Source organism: Nanorana parkeri, unplaced genomic scaffold (genome assembly GCF_000935625.1).
Source record: "Nanorana parkeri isolate BGI_ZX_2015 unplaced genomic scaffold, ASM93562v1 scaffold2311, whole genome shotgun sequence".
NCBI lineage: Eukaryota > Metazoa > Chordata > Amphibia > Anura > Dicroglossidae > Nanorana > Nanorana parkeri.
In genome coordinates, this window is record NW_017308579.1 from 123,646 (window position 1) to 141,035 (window position 17,390).

Below are 17,390 nucleotides of genomic sequence, written 5' to 3' on the forward strand. Positions count from 1 at the left end.
TTGGTGCTACATGCTTTTGCTGTAAGATGGATACAGCTCGTGTTTCTGGCCAAAGCACTTTTATTTCCTGTGTAAATACAGGACCACAGGGGTGATGTAATTAGGGGAGCGTTATGTCACTCTTTACCTTCTAAGAATGTACTTAGGAGAGGGATATGTCCCCTCCCTTCATCATACCAGGCCACATGCCCTCGGCATTAGGAGGGTGCTTTTCCAGGGGGGGAAAACACCTTTTCCCTGGAAAAGCACCTTGTTCCCATGCCGATGGGGCCAAGGGCCTCTTCCCCACAACCCTGGCCTGATGGTTGTGGGGGTCTGCAAGCAGGGGGGCTCATCTGCATCTGGGTACCCACTTTCAGGGCCGGCCTTAGGGGTGTGCGAGCTGTCAGGATGGCCGAGCGGGTAGGAGATCGGAGCCGCTGTCATCCTGTCAGTTTCAGGATGACAGCGGCTCTGTGCATGGCAAACTGATCCTGAAGCCGGGCGGCGGGTCATGACGTGCCGTCCTGGCTTCCTGTTTGGTCAGGAAACCAAGCTGCCTAGTAACAGGTGAAGCCGGCTTCCTAGCCAATCAGGAAGCCTGAAGGCGGTCATGATGTGCTGCCTGGCTTCCTGATTGTTTGGGAAGCTGGCTCCATGCTCCCTCACGACACTGCCAGTCAGATGTAATCTCCCTCTGACCGGAAGTTCTAGTATTGGGGTAAGTTCAGGACCGGATTTACCCTCCCTGCCTCCCCAAGGCCGGGTTCGGCAATGCCTCCTCTTACTTGTAAAGAAACAGGTGATTTCTCCTATTCTACATTTAGCTCTGCTTGTGCAAAGCAGAGCTAAATGTAGAAAACATTTCTGGAACTCCATGTTCCAGGCATCGGGTGTGCCGGCCTTCTGCTCCATGAACTCCATGTTCCAGGCATCGGGTGTGCCGCCCCTCTGCTCAGTGCCGCCCCGAGGCCGGGCCTCGGTGTGCTTGCCGGGAATCCGGCCCCTGGTAAGTATCGGAGCATTTGGGCAAGTATGAGTACTTACTTGGGTGGTGGACTTACATCAGAGTTCCCTATTACATCAGAGTAACCCCTTAAATACGAGTCTTTAGGATTCTGATGTAAAGGGGGTCTCTGGGGGCACTGATATAAAGGGGGACCCTGAAGACTGATGTAAGGAGGGACTCTGATGTAAGGGGATACTCTAACTCTGAGTTTGACTTGCATTTTTGAGTTAATAATATGGTAAAATTATCTATAATGTGGGTGTCTGTTTTTAGAAGAAGGCAGGCTCTGTGAAATGGGTGACATAGCAGTGCATACTCACTGGTCATAGGAAATAAAAGTCATTGCATGAAAGGAAGTAAATCCTGGGGGATTCTTCAAAAAGTAAGCTTACAGACTGCAAAGTCATTCTGATTAATAGGGGTAGGATAGGACTAATGCAAATTCAGTGTAATAATCAATATACGAGTTAGAATTTTGCTATTTATACACTTTAAAGCTAAACAACAGCCTTCCCATACTAGTAGCAAGTCTGTGCCACTCCTCATTGCTCTTAATTCCCTGTAAATGTGCATCTCCACAATATAAACTCTTGAAGCTACAGCAGATATCTTGACCCCACCTTTATTTGCTGTCTTAATTACTTTGTTCATCAATCACTTGGCCCCCCCTCCCCTCCCTGGGATGTGTTATTTTATATAGATCGGAGGCAGAAAGCTGTAATGTTTATAGCAGCGTTTCTAACCTCTCCCACCACATTCAGGCCTTGTTAACACCAAATGCAGACCAGATCTACCTGAGTTTCTGCACACGCAGTGCAGTGTGTTATACCACGTTTTTGATGCGTTCAGGGCCGTTTTTCCATTAAAAAAGGGCTTTCAGTGCGTTCCAGGGCGTTTGCATGCATTTTTTATGCATTTGCATGCGTTCCAGAGCAGGTAAAATAGGGCTTGCTGCAGAGGCCAAAGAGCAGTAGACAGAGCAAGTAATGACAACATTATTTGATTGAAAAAAATTATTGAATGTTCATCGGGGGGCAGGGGAGAACAAGTGAAGGTATTATTTGTATAAGATACACTTCAGCTTTAGAGATCTGCATTCATTTGTGTCTTCTATTTCTGCTAGAGTTTAGGTTTGAACTTTCAGGAATGCAGTAGTTTTACATAAAAATACATTCCACTATTACTGAGCTTTCTAAAGATTTCTGCATCACAATAAACTTCAATGACCCTGCCAACTTGTTTTATTTTGTACACAGAGTACATTCACTACTTTAATACTTCCTTAGTAACTACTCTAACTACATACTTGTTCCAGAGTCCTACTTGACTCACTGTATGTTTGTACCAGGAAAGGGACCCTGAAAATATTGAAGCCAGCAACAACCTTTTAAGCAGTTAGCATATTCGGACAGTGGTCAGTATTGGTAGTGTACAATTTGCGCAGGTTTTCTTTAATTAATTATGCCAAAAATGTGCAGGACCCTATTAAGAAATCCAGGTGACATAAGAAAAAAAACAACAAATGTCTATAGAGAAAATGAACAAATACTTTGAAAACCTGCATCCACAGAATCCTAAGTAGGTGTTACATTTATCAACACCTCATTTGTCACATTATTGCCCATTCAAACAGGGCATCCAGGTCAGTTTGTAGGTAAGAAACTCTTGCAGGAACTTCTCCACTAGAATGGAGCCCAGCAGTCAAAATGGCAACTACAGTATAGGCATACTAAATATACACTGAACCTCAAAAAAAATAAAAATGAAAAAAACCAGCTGCCTCAGTAGTGAAAGATTAAAACACCAAAAAGAAAAAGCAGTTACAATTCTATAAATATACAGAAGAAGCCTTATAGAAGCCTTGTAGTATAGATATGTACTTATGTATGTCTCATATATAGATATGCAGAAATAAATATATACAAATGTGAATTAATCATAAATGCAATAAATAAATCAAGTCTTTTAAATCAAATAGAAAAATAATGCCATATAAATAGTGCAAATAGTGAAATAATGAACACAAGTGCTTCTGCAATTTTTAAAACTTGATTCACCATAAATTGTGCCCAGAATAAGTGTGCACACTACACCACCAGCTATGGAAAGCAAAGCAGCTCACCTTTAAATATGATGAAAGAGTGAGCTTTAAGAAGTGTTGTGACATCCAGACTGATATGTCAGTTAGTAAGTTAGTGATATGTAAGGAGACTGAGGAGGTGATTTGTGGAGTGGAGAGATATATTGTAGTGTCATCAGCATAGAGATGGTGCTGGAAGCCATGTGAGGTGATCAACTGACCAAGAAAGGAGGTGTAGATAGAGAAGAGAATGGGGTCCAAGGACAGAGCCTTGGGGGACCCCAACAGAAAGGGGGAAGAGGAGAGGAAGAGGTAGATTTGTAGGTTACACTAAAAGAGCGCATAGATAGGTAGGAGGAGAACAATGAGAGAACAGAGTCTTGTAGGCCAAGCAAGTGAAGTTTTTTGAGGAGCATTGGGTGGTCAACTGTGTCAAAAGCAGCAGAGAGGTCTAATAGCAAGAGTAAGGAGTAATTCATTGTTTTTAGCTTTTAGTAAGTCATTAGTGAGTTTTAGAAGGGGGCGATTTCAGTGGAGTGTTGGGGGTGAAAGCTAGACTGTAAGGGATAAATGAGATTGTTATCAGTGAGGTGGGAGCTCAGGCTGTTGTAAATGAGGCGTTCAAGGAGTTTGGACGTGAAGGGGAGTAAGGAGATAGGTCTGAGATTGTTGAGGTTGGTGGGGTCAAGTGAAGATTTTTTGGGTATTGGGGTGACCAATGCACCAGTGTCAGAGAGGAGCTTTGTAACCTCCTCTGTGGTGGCAGGGTCAAAAGAGGAAAGTAACAAGTGTAATGGTGGGTCTGGTACATGAATAGAGGAAGGTGACTGGAGAGTGGGAATTTCATCTCGGATTGCATCTATTTTGTTTTTGAAATGAATGGCAATGTCCTGGGCAGTGAGTGAGTCAGTGGGTGGTGGTGGTGGGGGACATAGTAGAGAGTTAAAAGTAGAAAAGAGTTGATGAGGGCTGGATGAGAGTGTGTTAATGAGAGTGACAAAATAAGTCTTTTTGGAAGCACAGAGGGAGGAATTATATTTTGTGAGGGCAGCTTTATACAGGATGAAGTCTTGTAGAGACCTAGTTTTACGCCGCACTCGCTCCAGAGTGCAGCTTTGTTTCTTGAGATTTCTTGTTTCTTTAGTTTTCCACTGTTGTAGAGGACGTGGTCTAAGTCTGTGTGTGGTGAGGGGAGCCATAGTGTCTATGGAGGATGAGAGCAATTCTCATAAGAATAATAGGATAATAGCCTCACACAGGTTCCACCTCATTTGTCACCAATAATTTTAAGTAATTTTATTGTGTGTTTGCTTTGTCAACAGGAACTAAGCTCTGTAGGAACATTACAGCCAAAAAGAGCTGCCGAACTACCAGAGAACAAAGCAAAGAACCGGTTTACCAATGTTCTGCCATGTAAGTAGCTACAGCATCAGCCTTATTCACTACTAAATATAAAATATACTGTATAGTTTTGAGAGATTATTTGGGGGTATCATTTTCTATCAATCAATATCGGCACACTTCCTGGTACACTGTTTGGTTTGTCAGCTGACAACACATTGCTTAAAACCTTGCTCTAAAGTAATAAAACCATAGGTCATAGTGCATGCATAACAGCTACATCTAATTTCATGCTGTCTGCAGGTATATAAATCACATGGTTTTACCTCAGTCCTCCAGAGAAATAAAGTATTGCTAGCACAGGGGGGCTGCAACACCCTAGTGGCTCTTTGCAATGCCTAATTAAAGTAGCAACATCCATTTTGATTGTTAATGAGAACTGTAAAACAGTGGAAATCTTTCATCAGTTAAAGCTGTGACCTAGTAAGATCATTGAAACAACAGTATATACTTATTAAGCTCCACCTCTTTTCATATGGATAAGGACAGCAATGTTGGAAATGCATCAGCATATATATGATTGTATTACTTGTGTAATTATGTCTTTTGAGCTGTAGATGGTGCTGTAGTGCAATGGTAGTCTATAAGTTCATGCGTATCTATGATATATACAGGAAGTTCTCTCTGTATGCTGTATAATGCTTTATTCTGATATAACGTTCTTATAAGCAAGTAAAACTTAATCAATCATTCCTCAAGATCTCAATGCTTCATCTAAACACATAACCAACAGGTTATGGGCCCTAGCACTAAACAGAATACTGCAACAAGAGCCCCATCCAAGCTACTGAAAGATGGCAAGCAGTTCAGATATGAAGTTTGCAATTGCAAAACTCAACAATACCAACTACCAGCTATGGAAATTTAAGCTTGAAATGCTGCTAAACAAAGACGACTTGTGGAAAGTACTGAGTACAGACAGACCCACTAATGGACCCGTGGAGGAATGGGACAAAAAGAACAGGCAAGCAAAAGCAATTATAAGTCTGCTAGTGGAAGACAACCAGTTCGTCCACATAAGAAAAGAGAGTATAGCTAAAGGTATGTGGACTGCATTACAAAAACTGCATGAGCGTTCAGACCTGAATAATAGACTACAGCTGCTATGCAAGCTCTATAAGATGAGGCTAGAAAAAGGCCAGGAAATCATAGAACAGCTATGTGCAATTGGAGAGGAAATTAAAGATAACCATGTGGTAGCATTACTGCTATGCACCCTTCCAGAGTCATCCAATGCTCTTATTAAAGCTCTAGAAAGCAGACCTGAGCAGGAACTAACACTAGAATACACCAAAGGAAAATGAATCTATGAATATGACAGAAGGAAAGAAAATATGCACAATGAAGAAAACAAGAAAGCCCTTAAGGTGCATGAGAGCACAAAGAAAAACAAAGAAAGCAGAGCATGTTTTCGCTGTAAAAAGTCTGGTCACCTGAAAAAGGACTGTTTGATCTGAAAAGCCGAGCAGAGAAAGTGAGAGGCACCTACAGGAGAAAGAGCTAAGGCAGCTACAAAGAAAACTGCAGGTACATCATGTAGGGTTGCCACCTTTTCTTCAAGTGAAACCCGAACACTCTAGCGCCACTAAAAAAATTTTGGGGAGAATAATGCCAGTGTCGGCACGGCTACGGAGTGTGATGTGTCCGGGTGCCCACTGGCGGGGCACCCGTACACAACACACCAAAACCGGACTGTCCGGTTGAAAACCGGACGGGTGGCAACCCTAACATCATGGAGTGCTACCTTTAAAGTAATTAAGAACAGTATACCACGCAAATGGTGTTTTGACTTCCTTTTTACAGAAATTGATTTCAATGTGAAGGGCAAAGTTTTCCTAGCAAATGGGGAAAGTATTACTGTGAAAGGTAACGGTCAAGGATTCTTAGACTGCATCACACTGTCAGGGAACAAGCAGAGCATCCTCGTGAAAAATGTATGTGGCAGACCTAGAAGGAAGCCTTCTATCAGTGCAAATTCTTGCTAATTACAGTCTCACAGTTTAATTCCAAGGTGATGAATGTACAATCCGAAACAATAAGCAAGTCCTTGCAAAAGGAAAATTGGATGAACACCTCTACAGAATCATTACTGCAGACGAACAAGTCAAAACAGCCACTGAACAAATGTATCCATCTATGGCACAGACGACTATGGCAACGAAACCCAGAAGCTATAAAAGATATTATAAAGAGAGGCTTAGAAGATATAACCATACTGCCCTGCCAAATGCTCATGACATGCAAATGCTTTATGAAAGCAAAGACCACATGTACCCCATTTCAGGCCACTCAAAGAAAAAACACCTATCCCATGGAGCTCATACACAGTGACAGATATCTAGTGACTTTCATTGATGATTATTCCAGGTACACAACAACTTGCCTGATTAAAGCACAAAAATGAAACATCAGAAAAACATCAAGCGTTTGTAGCCATGTCCAGCAACAAATTCGAACAGATACTAATTATACACACCGACAACGGAAGGGAATACATCAGTAAGGAAGTGGAATCATATCTGAAGAAACATGGTATAGTACACCAGAAAACCACACCTTATGCTCCTGAACAAAATGGTGTAGCAGAATGGAAAAATCACACTCTTAAAGAAATGGCCAGATGCATGCTGTCAGATGCCAACCTACCTAAGAGGTACTGGGGAGAAGCAGTCATGACTGTAACATACCTACAGAACAGACTACCTTCAAAAGCCTTTGAAAACACTCCATTTAAAATGTGGCTTGGATCAAAACCTAGCCTAGGGCACATTAGAGTGTTTGGATGTAAATCTTACACCTATATTCCAAATGAGATGCGATCCAAATTGGAGAACACAGCCATACAAGGTATTTTGATGGGCTATAGTGAACAAGTAAGGGATATAGAATCCACTACCAAAAGTGACAATAAGCTGCAGCATTTATTTAGATGAGAACCCATCACCAGAAATAATGATCCCAGGAAGTTATGAAGTGAATTCGCCCAGTGAACCAGCAAAGAAAGGTGAGCGAAGTGAAGCCACACAGCAGTCGGAACAAGAGGTAGAACTCACAATGGATAAGTCAGGTTCCATGTTAAAAATTCGGCTGAACAACCTGAAATTAAAAGATCCACTCGGGCAACAAATGGAATACCACCCTGCAGGCTCTTATATACTGCTAAGACACATAGCATACTCGAACCAACATCTTGGTTAGACCTAGAAAAATTACCAGTAAATCTTACACCTATATTCCAAATGAGATGCGATCCAAATTGGAGAACACAGCCATACAAGGTATTTTGATGGGCTATAGTGAACAAGTAAGGGATATAGAATCCACTACCAAAAGTGACAATAAGCTGCAGCATTTATTTAGATGAGAACCCATCACCAGAAATAATGATCCCAGGAAGTTATGAAGTGAATTCGCCCAGTGAACCAGCAAAGAAAGGTGAGCGAAGTGAAGCCACACAGCAGTCGGAACAAGAGGTAGAACTCACAATGGATAAGTCAGGTTCCATGTTAAAAATTCGGCTGAACAACCTGAAATTAAAAGATCCACTCGGGCAACAAATGGAATACCACCCTGCAGGCTCTTATATACTGCTAAGACACATAGCATACTCGAACCAACATCTTGGTTAGACCTAGAAAAATTACCAAAATGCGAAGCCAATCAATGGATACAGACAGCAGAAGAAGAAATAAAATCACTCAAAGAAAATAACACCTGGACATTCAAGAGCAAGCCATTATCAACATGCAATATTGCTCATTAGAAGAAATGACTATGGATGCACTCACCAAGCCATTGCCAAAGGATCGTCACAGTTCCCTTCGAGAGAAGCTAAATGTCATATAGCAATGCATATGCTGTTGAGAAGGAGTGTTGGAAATGCAATAACATATATTTTTGTATCACTTGTGTAATTATGTCTTTTGAGCTGTAGATAGCGCTGTAGTGCAATGCTAGTCTATGCTAGTCTGTATGTCCATGCTTAATTCAGCACTCCTAAAGATCTCAGTGCTTCATTTAAACATATAACCAACAAGCAACACAGTGAAAATAAATGTTTAGTTCTGATGATACTCTAAAGGAAAATAGGCTAATCATTTGCAAGGGTATTATCCCTTAGCTTAGTGAATGAACAAAAAATGTTGTTTTTGTTTCCTTGAATGTGCTTGGGTATTCTTTGCAAAGTAAATTTTCACCATTTGCCAAGCTCGGGGGAAAATTCCCTTGCAAAGTGAACAGCCTATTTTCCTTTACTAAATCAATCCCTATGTATACACACAGGCTGACACAAAAAAATGCAATGACATTTTAAAATTGGGAGAAATGGCATGCTATCTAGATGATCCCTGGCATGTGATTTGTAGCCTATAATATTTGGCCAACATATAAATGAAGCAATCCATGCAGATGTGTCCTGAAAACCCTGCCCAGAAGGTATACAGTGCAGGAGAAGAATTAATTGTATGTGGTTTTGGAATGAAGCTGTAAAGATCAATCCTTCACTGGTTCACTGGTGTTTGAAGCTTTATTACATTTCTATGCAAATGTTATTTTTTTTTCTGTTCAATTTAAACTTGGCCCATAATCTTCCACCTTCTGAGCCTCCTTAGTTTGTTAATTTGATGGGTAGATTTATTGACCAACCAAAATTTGGTTGAAATAAGCCTCTAATTTTGCCATGCAAGGTGAAATTATCGTTAATAAAGTTGCTTTGTAAAGATAGGAGCATCCAGTGTCATCAGCAAAGCCATAGACTATGTCAGCACTAACATGTTGATCACAAGGCTTTGCTGATGAACAAAGTGATGCAATCAATATGACAGTGCTGACATGGTGATCGCATTACTTTGTAAGCTGTCAAATGAGACCGAGCTCTCCTACCCACAACGCTGGCTCAGCATCCTGTGACAGCGGGAGTCAGGATGGAGAGTGGTATACAAACATTCAGCGATCAGTGATCGCTGAATGTTTGTAAATAACTGGACTATGTACCAATTATGAATGAATGGGAAGTATTTACATCACTTCTTGTTCATTCATGATTGTGTACATAGTAACTCATACTAAATCCACAATTTATGAATGAACAGTACCAGTCAGTACAGTATAGAGGATTCCTGTTCATTCAGTGCTGGGGCTGCAGAAAAAGAGATTGAGGATTCTGTTTTCTTAATCTCTTTTTGGTGCACCTCTATTTTGTATATAAAGGTTAGGGTTTTGATTATTGTTATGTTCAGGGATATGTTAGGGTTAGCACTTTATAGCACAAGAACTGATCCAGGTTACTTGAAAGGAGCATCACTAAACCTTTGAAGCCATTTAAAGCCCATTGCACCCTTAAAAACCACCAAAACCATGTTAATTTCACTTGCCCCATTGACTTTAATGCACTAAGCCTAATAGTGAAATTTTTGCTCAGATCATCCTATTTCACATACATTTTGGTAAAGCAGAAAAAGTCCCATTTTGGTAATACCTACTAACATTTTTTTTGATTCACTGAATTTCAATGTGTAGTGTATCCAAACATTTACTGTTCACATTGGGATGCACTCCTATCTGTGTGTCTCATTTTCTAGAGAGCAGTTTTATTATCCTTTTACACACTGCATGTTTTGGACCATCACCTAATTCCAAGCTTGGAAACAATCCCACAAACAAACTTTGTTCCCCATTGTCCCTGTGTGTGTTGTAGTGTAACCACCGTTCCAAGCTCACTCCCGTGATCGACTACAAACTCAATACAAATTAGTAAAATAAACGTGAGACTGTAGTCCATCACGGGAGCGAGCTTAGAGCAGTGGCTACTTTACAATACACACAGGGACCATGAGGAACAAAAGTAGCTACCCTCCAGAAGGAAGGACAGTATCAGCACCAATTCAGAGATGATTTGAGGATCTACAGCTCAGTGATACACAAATAAACTACATTTTTGTTAATGGTTAATGTACTTGAATGCATTTTAAGATTAAACTCCTGAGTTTAGAGTCACTTTAAGTGGCTATGCAGTTGTCTTTCACTTGCAAATCATTTTTCATAAAAGTAATTAAACATTTTCTGTATATTTACTTTGTATAATATATATTTGTGTTTCATTTTAAAGATGATCATTCTCGAGTCAAACTAACCACTGTAAATGATACAGCCACTACTGATTATATCAATGCCAACTTCATGCCTGTGAGTATCTCTGTGTGTGTGTGTGTTTTTTCATGATTTTTAATAATGTGCTCTTAAATATTATTAAATACTATCCTATATAATCTTAAATCATATCTTAAACAGTATTAAACATGTGTTGGTCGGAGTGAACTTTTGTCATAATCTCCAAGTATGCACAGTATACTTACAGATTATGGCACACCTTACCGTGTGTGCTGTCCAACAGCAATGACAAGTCCAGGAACTTGTCAGTGCTTTGTCCCCTGCTGTCACTATCTCCACTAAAGCTTCTTCCGATTTATGTGGTGCTCCTCTTTGGAAAGAAAATGGCCATTGATGATGTAACTGCTGTGCATGAATGTAAGCACAATGGGGAGATTAATAAAACGTGTCTGAGACATATTCTATTTCAACTGGTGCAGCTGCCCATACTAACCAATCAGCTGCTATTTTTCATTTTTTTCCCACACAGCTTACAAAAAAAAAATTTAAAAGCTGATTGGCTGCTCTCTAGTTGAGACAGAGTTTGTCTCAGACACTTCTTTATTAATTTACCCCATTGTACACTCCAGCACTCACCTCAATTCTCAGCATGCTGAGAATGAGCCAGGTTGTACAATGCATAGCACATTCACAGTGCAGTGCGCAGACGGAAAAAAAATTACCAGGAGCCAGGGAAAAGGTTTTTTGGCTAAAGAGACTATTCATGCCTTTTCTACCGAAAAACTCTACTTTCTGGTGATTTTTTGTTTCATGGAGTTTGGTTTCACTTTTCACTGTTAGGTGCTCCAGGGTACATATTAATCCAAAGGCTGCTAATCTGTGCTTTTATGGATTCTACAAAACAACAAGTTTCTGCTCAAAGCTAAAAGAACTTGTGTCGGAGGGAAAGATCATTTTTGTTTAATATTTTTATTTTATTCTGCATTTTATGTTTCCAGTGGGAGAAACTAACTGGTTATTATAGACAAATAAATGTGTTGGGAAAAGTTTATAAATTTTTTTATGAATAATGTCCACACACTTTTATGTCTTCATCTGTTATCTTAATACAAGCAGAGCTATAAACTGGTGACATAGCCCTTATTTGCTATGAACTGTGTTGGACTATAATCTCAATACAAATGAGTAAACTAAATGTGAGATTGTAGTCCATCACGGGAGCGAACTTGTTAGTGTCAGCACCAATTCAGCACAGTGTCGGCACCAATTCAGAGATGATTTGAGGATCTACAGCCGAGTGATACACAAATAACATACATTTTTGTTAATAGTTAAGGTACTTGAATGCATTTTTAAGATTTAACTCTTGAGTTTAGTGTCACTTTAAGGATTTCAGCCTGAAAATAGCAAGTATTAATCCCTCTCTCTAGATAATCTCTCAACTTCTTTGAAGTTCATTACCCTCTTCTTTCCTGTCTTCTCTTCCCCCCACCTCTTGCAACCTTTTCACTCCCCTACACTACTCCTTACTTCTGGCAACCTCTGCCCACATACTGTATCTTTCAGCTTCTGTTCAGTAGGGTGAGATACAAAATAGCTTGAGCATTAATTTTCAAAAAGGTTCTCGGATTCGTGTTCACCTCAAACTGTCAAATTTTGGCCAATTTTGCAGTGGTTGTTTTGTGTGCTCACCCAAATTGCACAATGCAGTCTTTAATCATGGTCACAGCCCGGATGAACTTGTAATCCTCTCCTTGAATGTGAAAGGTCTTAGGGGAGAGCTCGGGTCTTAGATAACCTTAAATTTAAACAGGTTTCCATAGCGTTACTACAAGAAATGCACTTTAAGCATAGTAAGATACTTACCTTTGGCACCCATCTTTATCCTCTGGCTTATCATTCAACCTCTCCCTCTAACAAATCCTGATTCATCGCTCAATCCCCTTCAAGGTCGGGGTTGAAATCAGGGGTGAGGATAGGCGCTTTTTTATTTTCAAAGGGGCTATAGCTGACATTCCTGTCACTATAGCCTGTGTGTACTTTCCCAATAAAAATCATGCACACTTTTTGAGTTCCTGATTGACAGATGTGGCTGAGGGAATGATCTTCCTGGGGGGGGGTGATACCACCTGCAAGAATTCTGGGCCTCATAGACAACTATTACAAAAGACTGCACACTGTCATTGATGCTACAGGGGGCAATACACAGTATTAAGAACTAGGGGTATGCAGACTTTTGAACAGGGGTCATTTCATTTTTTTATTTGTTGCCATGCTTTGTTATATGATTGTGCCATTCTGTTATGACCTACAGTTAAATATGAATCCCATAAAAAATAAAGAAATGTGTTTTGCCTGCTCACTCATGTTTTCTTTAAAAATGGTACATACAGTATATTACCAATTATCCAAGGGTATGCAAGCATTTGAGCACAACTCGTATACATTATATACATAGTATGGACTGTAGTAGCTCTGCTCCATCCAGTGTGACTAAGTCATGATTTGCTATGGGCTGAGATGTCTTTCCCTTTCTACCTCTAGCAGAAAAGAAGGTCAGGTTCCTGAGATTTGAAGCTGTCGTGTGTGCAGTGTGAAGCCCTTCAGTAAAGAGCCATACATGTTAATATTTAAATTCCTGACTTTGATAGTGGTACCAGTACAGCTGTTGTGTTTTGGGGTATTAGAGTTTTTGTTTTTAGAGCACTTAATATTAGATACAGTGTATGTTGTGGAACCACTAAGGAGGCTTTTTCCTTCTAGAGTAACGTTTTCTCAAAATAAAAGACCATAAAGCAAAAGCTACAACCTCAGTCCTAATCACCAACCACCCTTAACAACTCTAATAGGAGCCTTCGCTCACCAGGCTACTCTTCCCCACTTGTTAGGGCAGGAAGAAATTGATTGCTACTAGCCACCCCTAGGTCCAGCATCTGGATGTAGGTTTGGCCAAACTCCTTGGTGCTGCAACTCCTCCTATACCGGGTAGTATTAACAGCCCTATAACATCAGTTCATTGCCTGTGTTTCTCCAGAGTGGCAGATACACAGCCACCACTACTTTTCTCAGAAGGATCTCCCTGTCCTCCATGGTCACAAAGAGCAAAATATTATTTGTCACAGAACCAGTGGCAGGTTGCCAGAGAAGAGCAGCTAGGAAATTTACTCAGTAGCTCACCAGTATTTTTCAGCACCAACTGATCTTTGTGGAGTAAAAGTTCTTAGAGATTTGGTGTAAGTTCTAAGCTCTTCCACCCCAGCCAGCAAGTGTTGAACATAGTCATTTAGTAATCAGTTAAAACATATATATTACTATTGTAATTGTATATTATTCCATAATTGTTAGTTCTCCCACAAGCAATTACTCTATTTTGCAGAATTACAAACCTCAAATGTCTTATCAGTTTTTCAGCTGAGATATTTTAGCCTCAGAAGCCAGAAGCTATGAAGTCAATAAATCTAATAACAGATAGGGGAAGAAAGTGAAATCTGTGACTAAGGACAGCTCAGGGCTAGGGTTAGTGATACGGTACAAGATCTGTGGTTTTCTTTACAAGCACACTGATTTTCTATTCTTAATTGCTATTAGCAACCTTCCTAGTGGGGCCCATTTGCCTAGGACCCACAGCTACTGCATGGGCTGCACCACTGGTACACGTGGTCACCAAAACTAGTTCAAGCACACATCGTATTGGGATGGTATATATTACTCACTGCACACAGGGTGAACCTTTTTATATTTCTACAGTCATCCTAATAATTTTTTCTTAAATTTATATGCAAATATGCAAGTAATAAACGTACAGTTCTATGCATAGGCACATTGTGATGTGTTAAAGAGGAACGTCACCTTACAATCTGGTCAACTTTCCTACTGCTTCTTCTGTCCTGAAGGGCATCTTCCTTATCTGTCAGCCACGTCCTTGTTTCCTGAGTGAGTGCACAGTCAGTGCTCTGGCCAGGGTATCAAATTGTGTACACATTGCTGTTGTATTAAATAATATGATTCTGCAGCTAGTGCACTATTGTCACCAATCCCAAACAGCCTTAGTCTGCGCTATACCTGCAGAATCATTATATTTACACATTGCCGTTAAAATGGGAACAATATGATTCTCCAGCCAGACTTGTTGCAAATGTGCAGGATTAGCACCACATGTGTACACCCAGAGCTCACAGAGTTTCCTGAAGACTTCTGGGATATATGACATTCATATTCCACAAGTCTTCAGGTGGTAGCTACATCATTCTCACCTAGACAAAAATTAGGGAAGTACAGTGGCTATTACAGAAAAAAAAGGATGTAAAAAAAGAAAATAAAAATTGCAATTCTGTTAAAGGAGGGCAGGAAAAATAAACATTTGCAATTCTGTGAAAGAAGGGGGAAATACGGGTTAAAAGGAAATGTGCAAAATGGTGGTGAAGGTCGAATTTATTTAAATGCTACTGTATGTACTTAATCTTGTACTTAAACAAATTCTCATGTTTTGCAGGGTTATAATTCTACAAAGGAGTTTATAGCCAGCCAGGGTCCGTTGCCAAATACCACTGCAGATTTCTGGAGGATGGTTTGGGAGCATCATGTTAACACCATTGTAATGCTGACTAACTGCATGGAAAATGGTCGGGTATGTTCATCATATACTTCACAACTGTCCTAATTTGTTTAGGTTGGGGAGCCACCAAGAAGGATCTTTCAGATTCACAATTTATGGCCATAATGTACTGCATAGACTATGCCAGATGGGTCCATAAGAGGCAATAATCTGAGGAAATGGACAAGCCAGCCCCCCAACAACACAAAGGTGGGCTTTCAGCTACCATATTGTCAGTGTGTGTTGGAGCTGGTTAGGCAAAGCTAACATATTTGTGTAGGGAGAGCATAGGAAGAGATACTCTGCTACAAAGTGCTTCATAGTGCTATAGTGTTGCAGTTGTGGGTTACATTATTTTGTGTACCCCCTGTGTCCAATAGACCCAACTGTGTGCTTCCTGCTAGCCTCTATGCCAACCCCATGTAGCCCTTTTTTCTAAGGTGCTTTATTTTATTTTCTGCTAGAGTTAAGAAAGTGGAAGGTTTAAAGGTTTATTTTATTTAATTTTGTCTTGTTAGGGCCTTTTTTTTAGGTCTGGGGTGTGCACCATGTACTTGCTGCTGAACATTTATTGCAGCTGCCCATTGTATGCAGCATGCTACCACCTCCGTGGGAGCAGCACCTGATCAAAACAAGGTGGACTCTTCCGGTTTCCAATGCCCAGTTCCTGTTGCAAACAAAAAAGGTCTGAAGGTGCCCATACACCTTACAATTATCTGCAGATTTTCTGTGGTCAGATGGAAAAGGTGCAACAGATTCTTCAATCTACACTTAACTGTGTGAATTAAGTAATCTCCACCTGGGCCAATCTGTTGCACCTTTTCCATCTGACCACAGAAAATCTGCAGATAATTGTAAGGTGTATGGCCAGCTTAAGAAGCATGCCCAGTATCTCCATGCCAATGCAGCAAAACTGCTGGTGCTATAGCTGCCCCCATTTAAGCTAGTGGAAACAGCCCTCTTCAACCAGTTCCTGACCTGCGCTGCCCCAAGGTACCTAGCTGCTATTACGTATCCCAAAAGGCCATGCCTGCTTTCTACCTTCATGTGGGGGAAAACATGTCTGTCACTGGACCACACTGTGAGCAGCATGGTACACATACAACTGGTCCAGTGAACATGGGCACCAAAACGATATATCAGTTATTGTGCCCTGTGTTACTCTTATTGTCCCTGAGCATGGAATAGATGCAGCTAAGTGAAGACCTTTTAACTTTGTGATGCCTCTTCATTGTTTCATGGGAGCTAGTGGCAGCTGTGTGAGATTCACCCCCTCATTCTCATTGGTCTCATCCTCCAAAGCATCAAGACCAGCAGGTCCCCCTAAGTGCCCCAGAGCCTATGCAATAGCAACATACTATTTAGGATGCAGTCACCCAGTACCTCTGTGAGTAGTTGCCAAGGACAGGCTCTGAGGAGTGTTAAAATTATTAACCCTCTCAGTGGCTGCTCATAAAGCACGCCTGCAGTGTTTAGGTACTCCTTGAGAAGGTGGCTGAAATGGAAAATTGTGAGCAGGATATGTACGCTCAGCTGCATGTTACATACTCCTGACCAATGAATTCTGTGCACTGGGCTGTAGTCTACATTCTCCAAATCCTTGCACCCAGTACACAGGAGTATATGCTATATACTGATAACCAAAGTGTTTATTGTCTCAACCGTTGCTAGTTGGTAAGTAATGTCCAACTATTTAAATGATGGTAGGTTCAGACCGAGTGCTTGTACATGTTTATCTATTGTATACAGGAAGTTTTTTCCGTATGCTTTATAATGCTGTATTCCTATATAAATGTATGCAACGTTCTTCTAAGCAAGTAAAACTCAGCATTTTTTGCATATGTCTACTGCTAGCAAGCAGTAAATATATGCAAAAACATGAAAAAAAATGTTTCAAATAGGTTAAAACAGGGCTCAAAATTTCAATTCCTGGGTTACTAGCCAAGGCTTAAGAGTTACTCGCCACCAGTTGCTCCACCTAACCCTTACCCTGCCCCCGCCCCTAAACACACCCTTTTAAATGATCTTATGATAATTCTTATTTTATGATAGTTGCCGCTTGTAAACGGCAGATTAGGGATTCCTGCTGCTGGAAAAAGCAAGTTCCAGACGAAGGAATCCCTGAAATATACTGTAGGTGTGAATGGGGCCTAATATACACATACACTTAAACACATTAATACACTTCTCAACGTTACCATACCCCCCCCCCCCCCCCC

General features: G+C 40.7%; 1 protein-coding gene across 1 annotated transcript in view; it reads left to right on the top strand.

Moving 5' to 3' along the window:
• Positions 1 to 17,390, top strand: part of LOC108801348 (receptor-type tyrosine-protein phosphatase H-like) — a 50,642-nt gene that overhangs the window by 7,515 nt on the left and 25,737 nt on the right. The window contains exons 6-8 of the mRNA XM_018573274.1: positions 4,391 to 4,481; positions 10,576 to 10,652; positions 15,070 to 15,204. Coding sequence (XP_018428776.1) covers positions 4,391 to 4,481; positions 10,576 to 10,652; positions 15,070 to 15,204 — 303 coding nt within the window. The remainder of the gene's footprint in view (positions 1 to 4,390; positions 4,482 to 10,575; positions 10,653 to 15,069; positions 15,205 to 17,390) is intronic.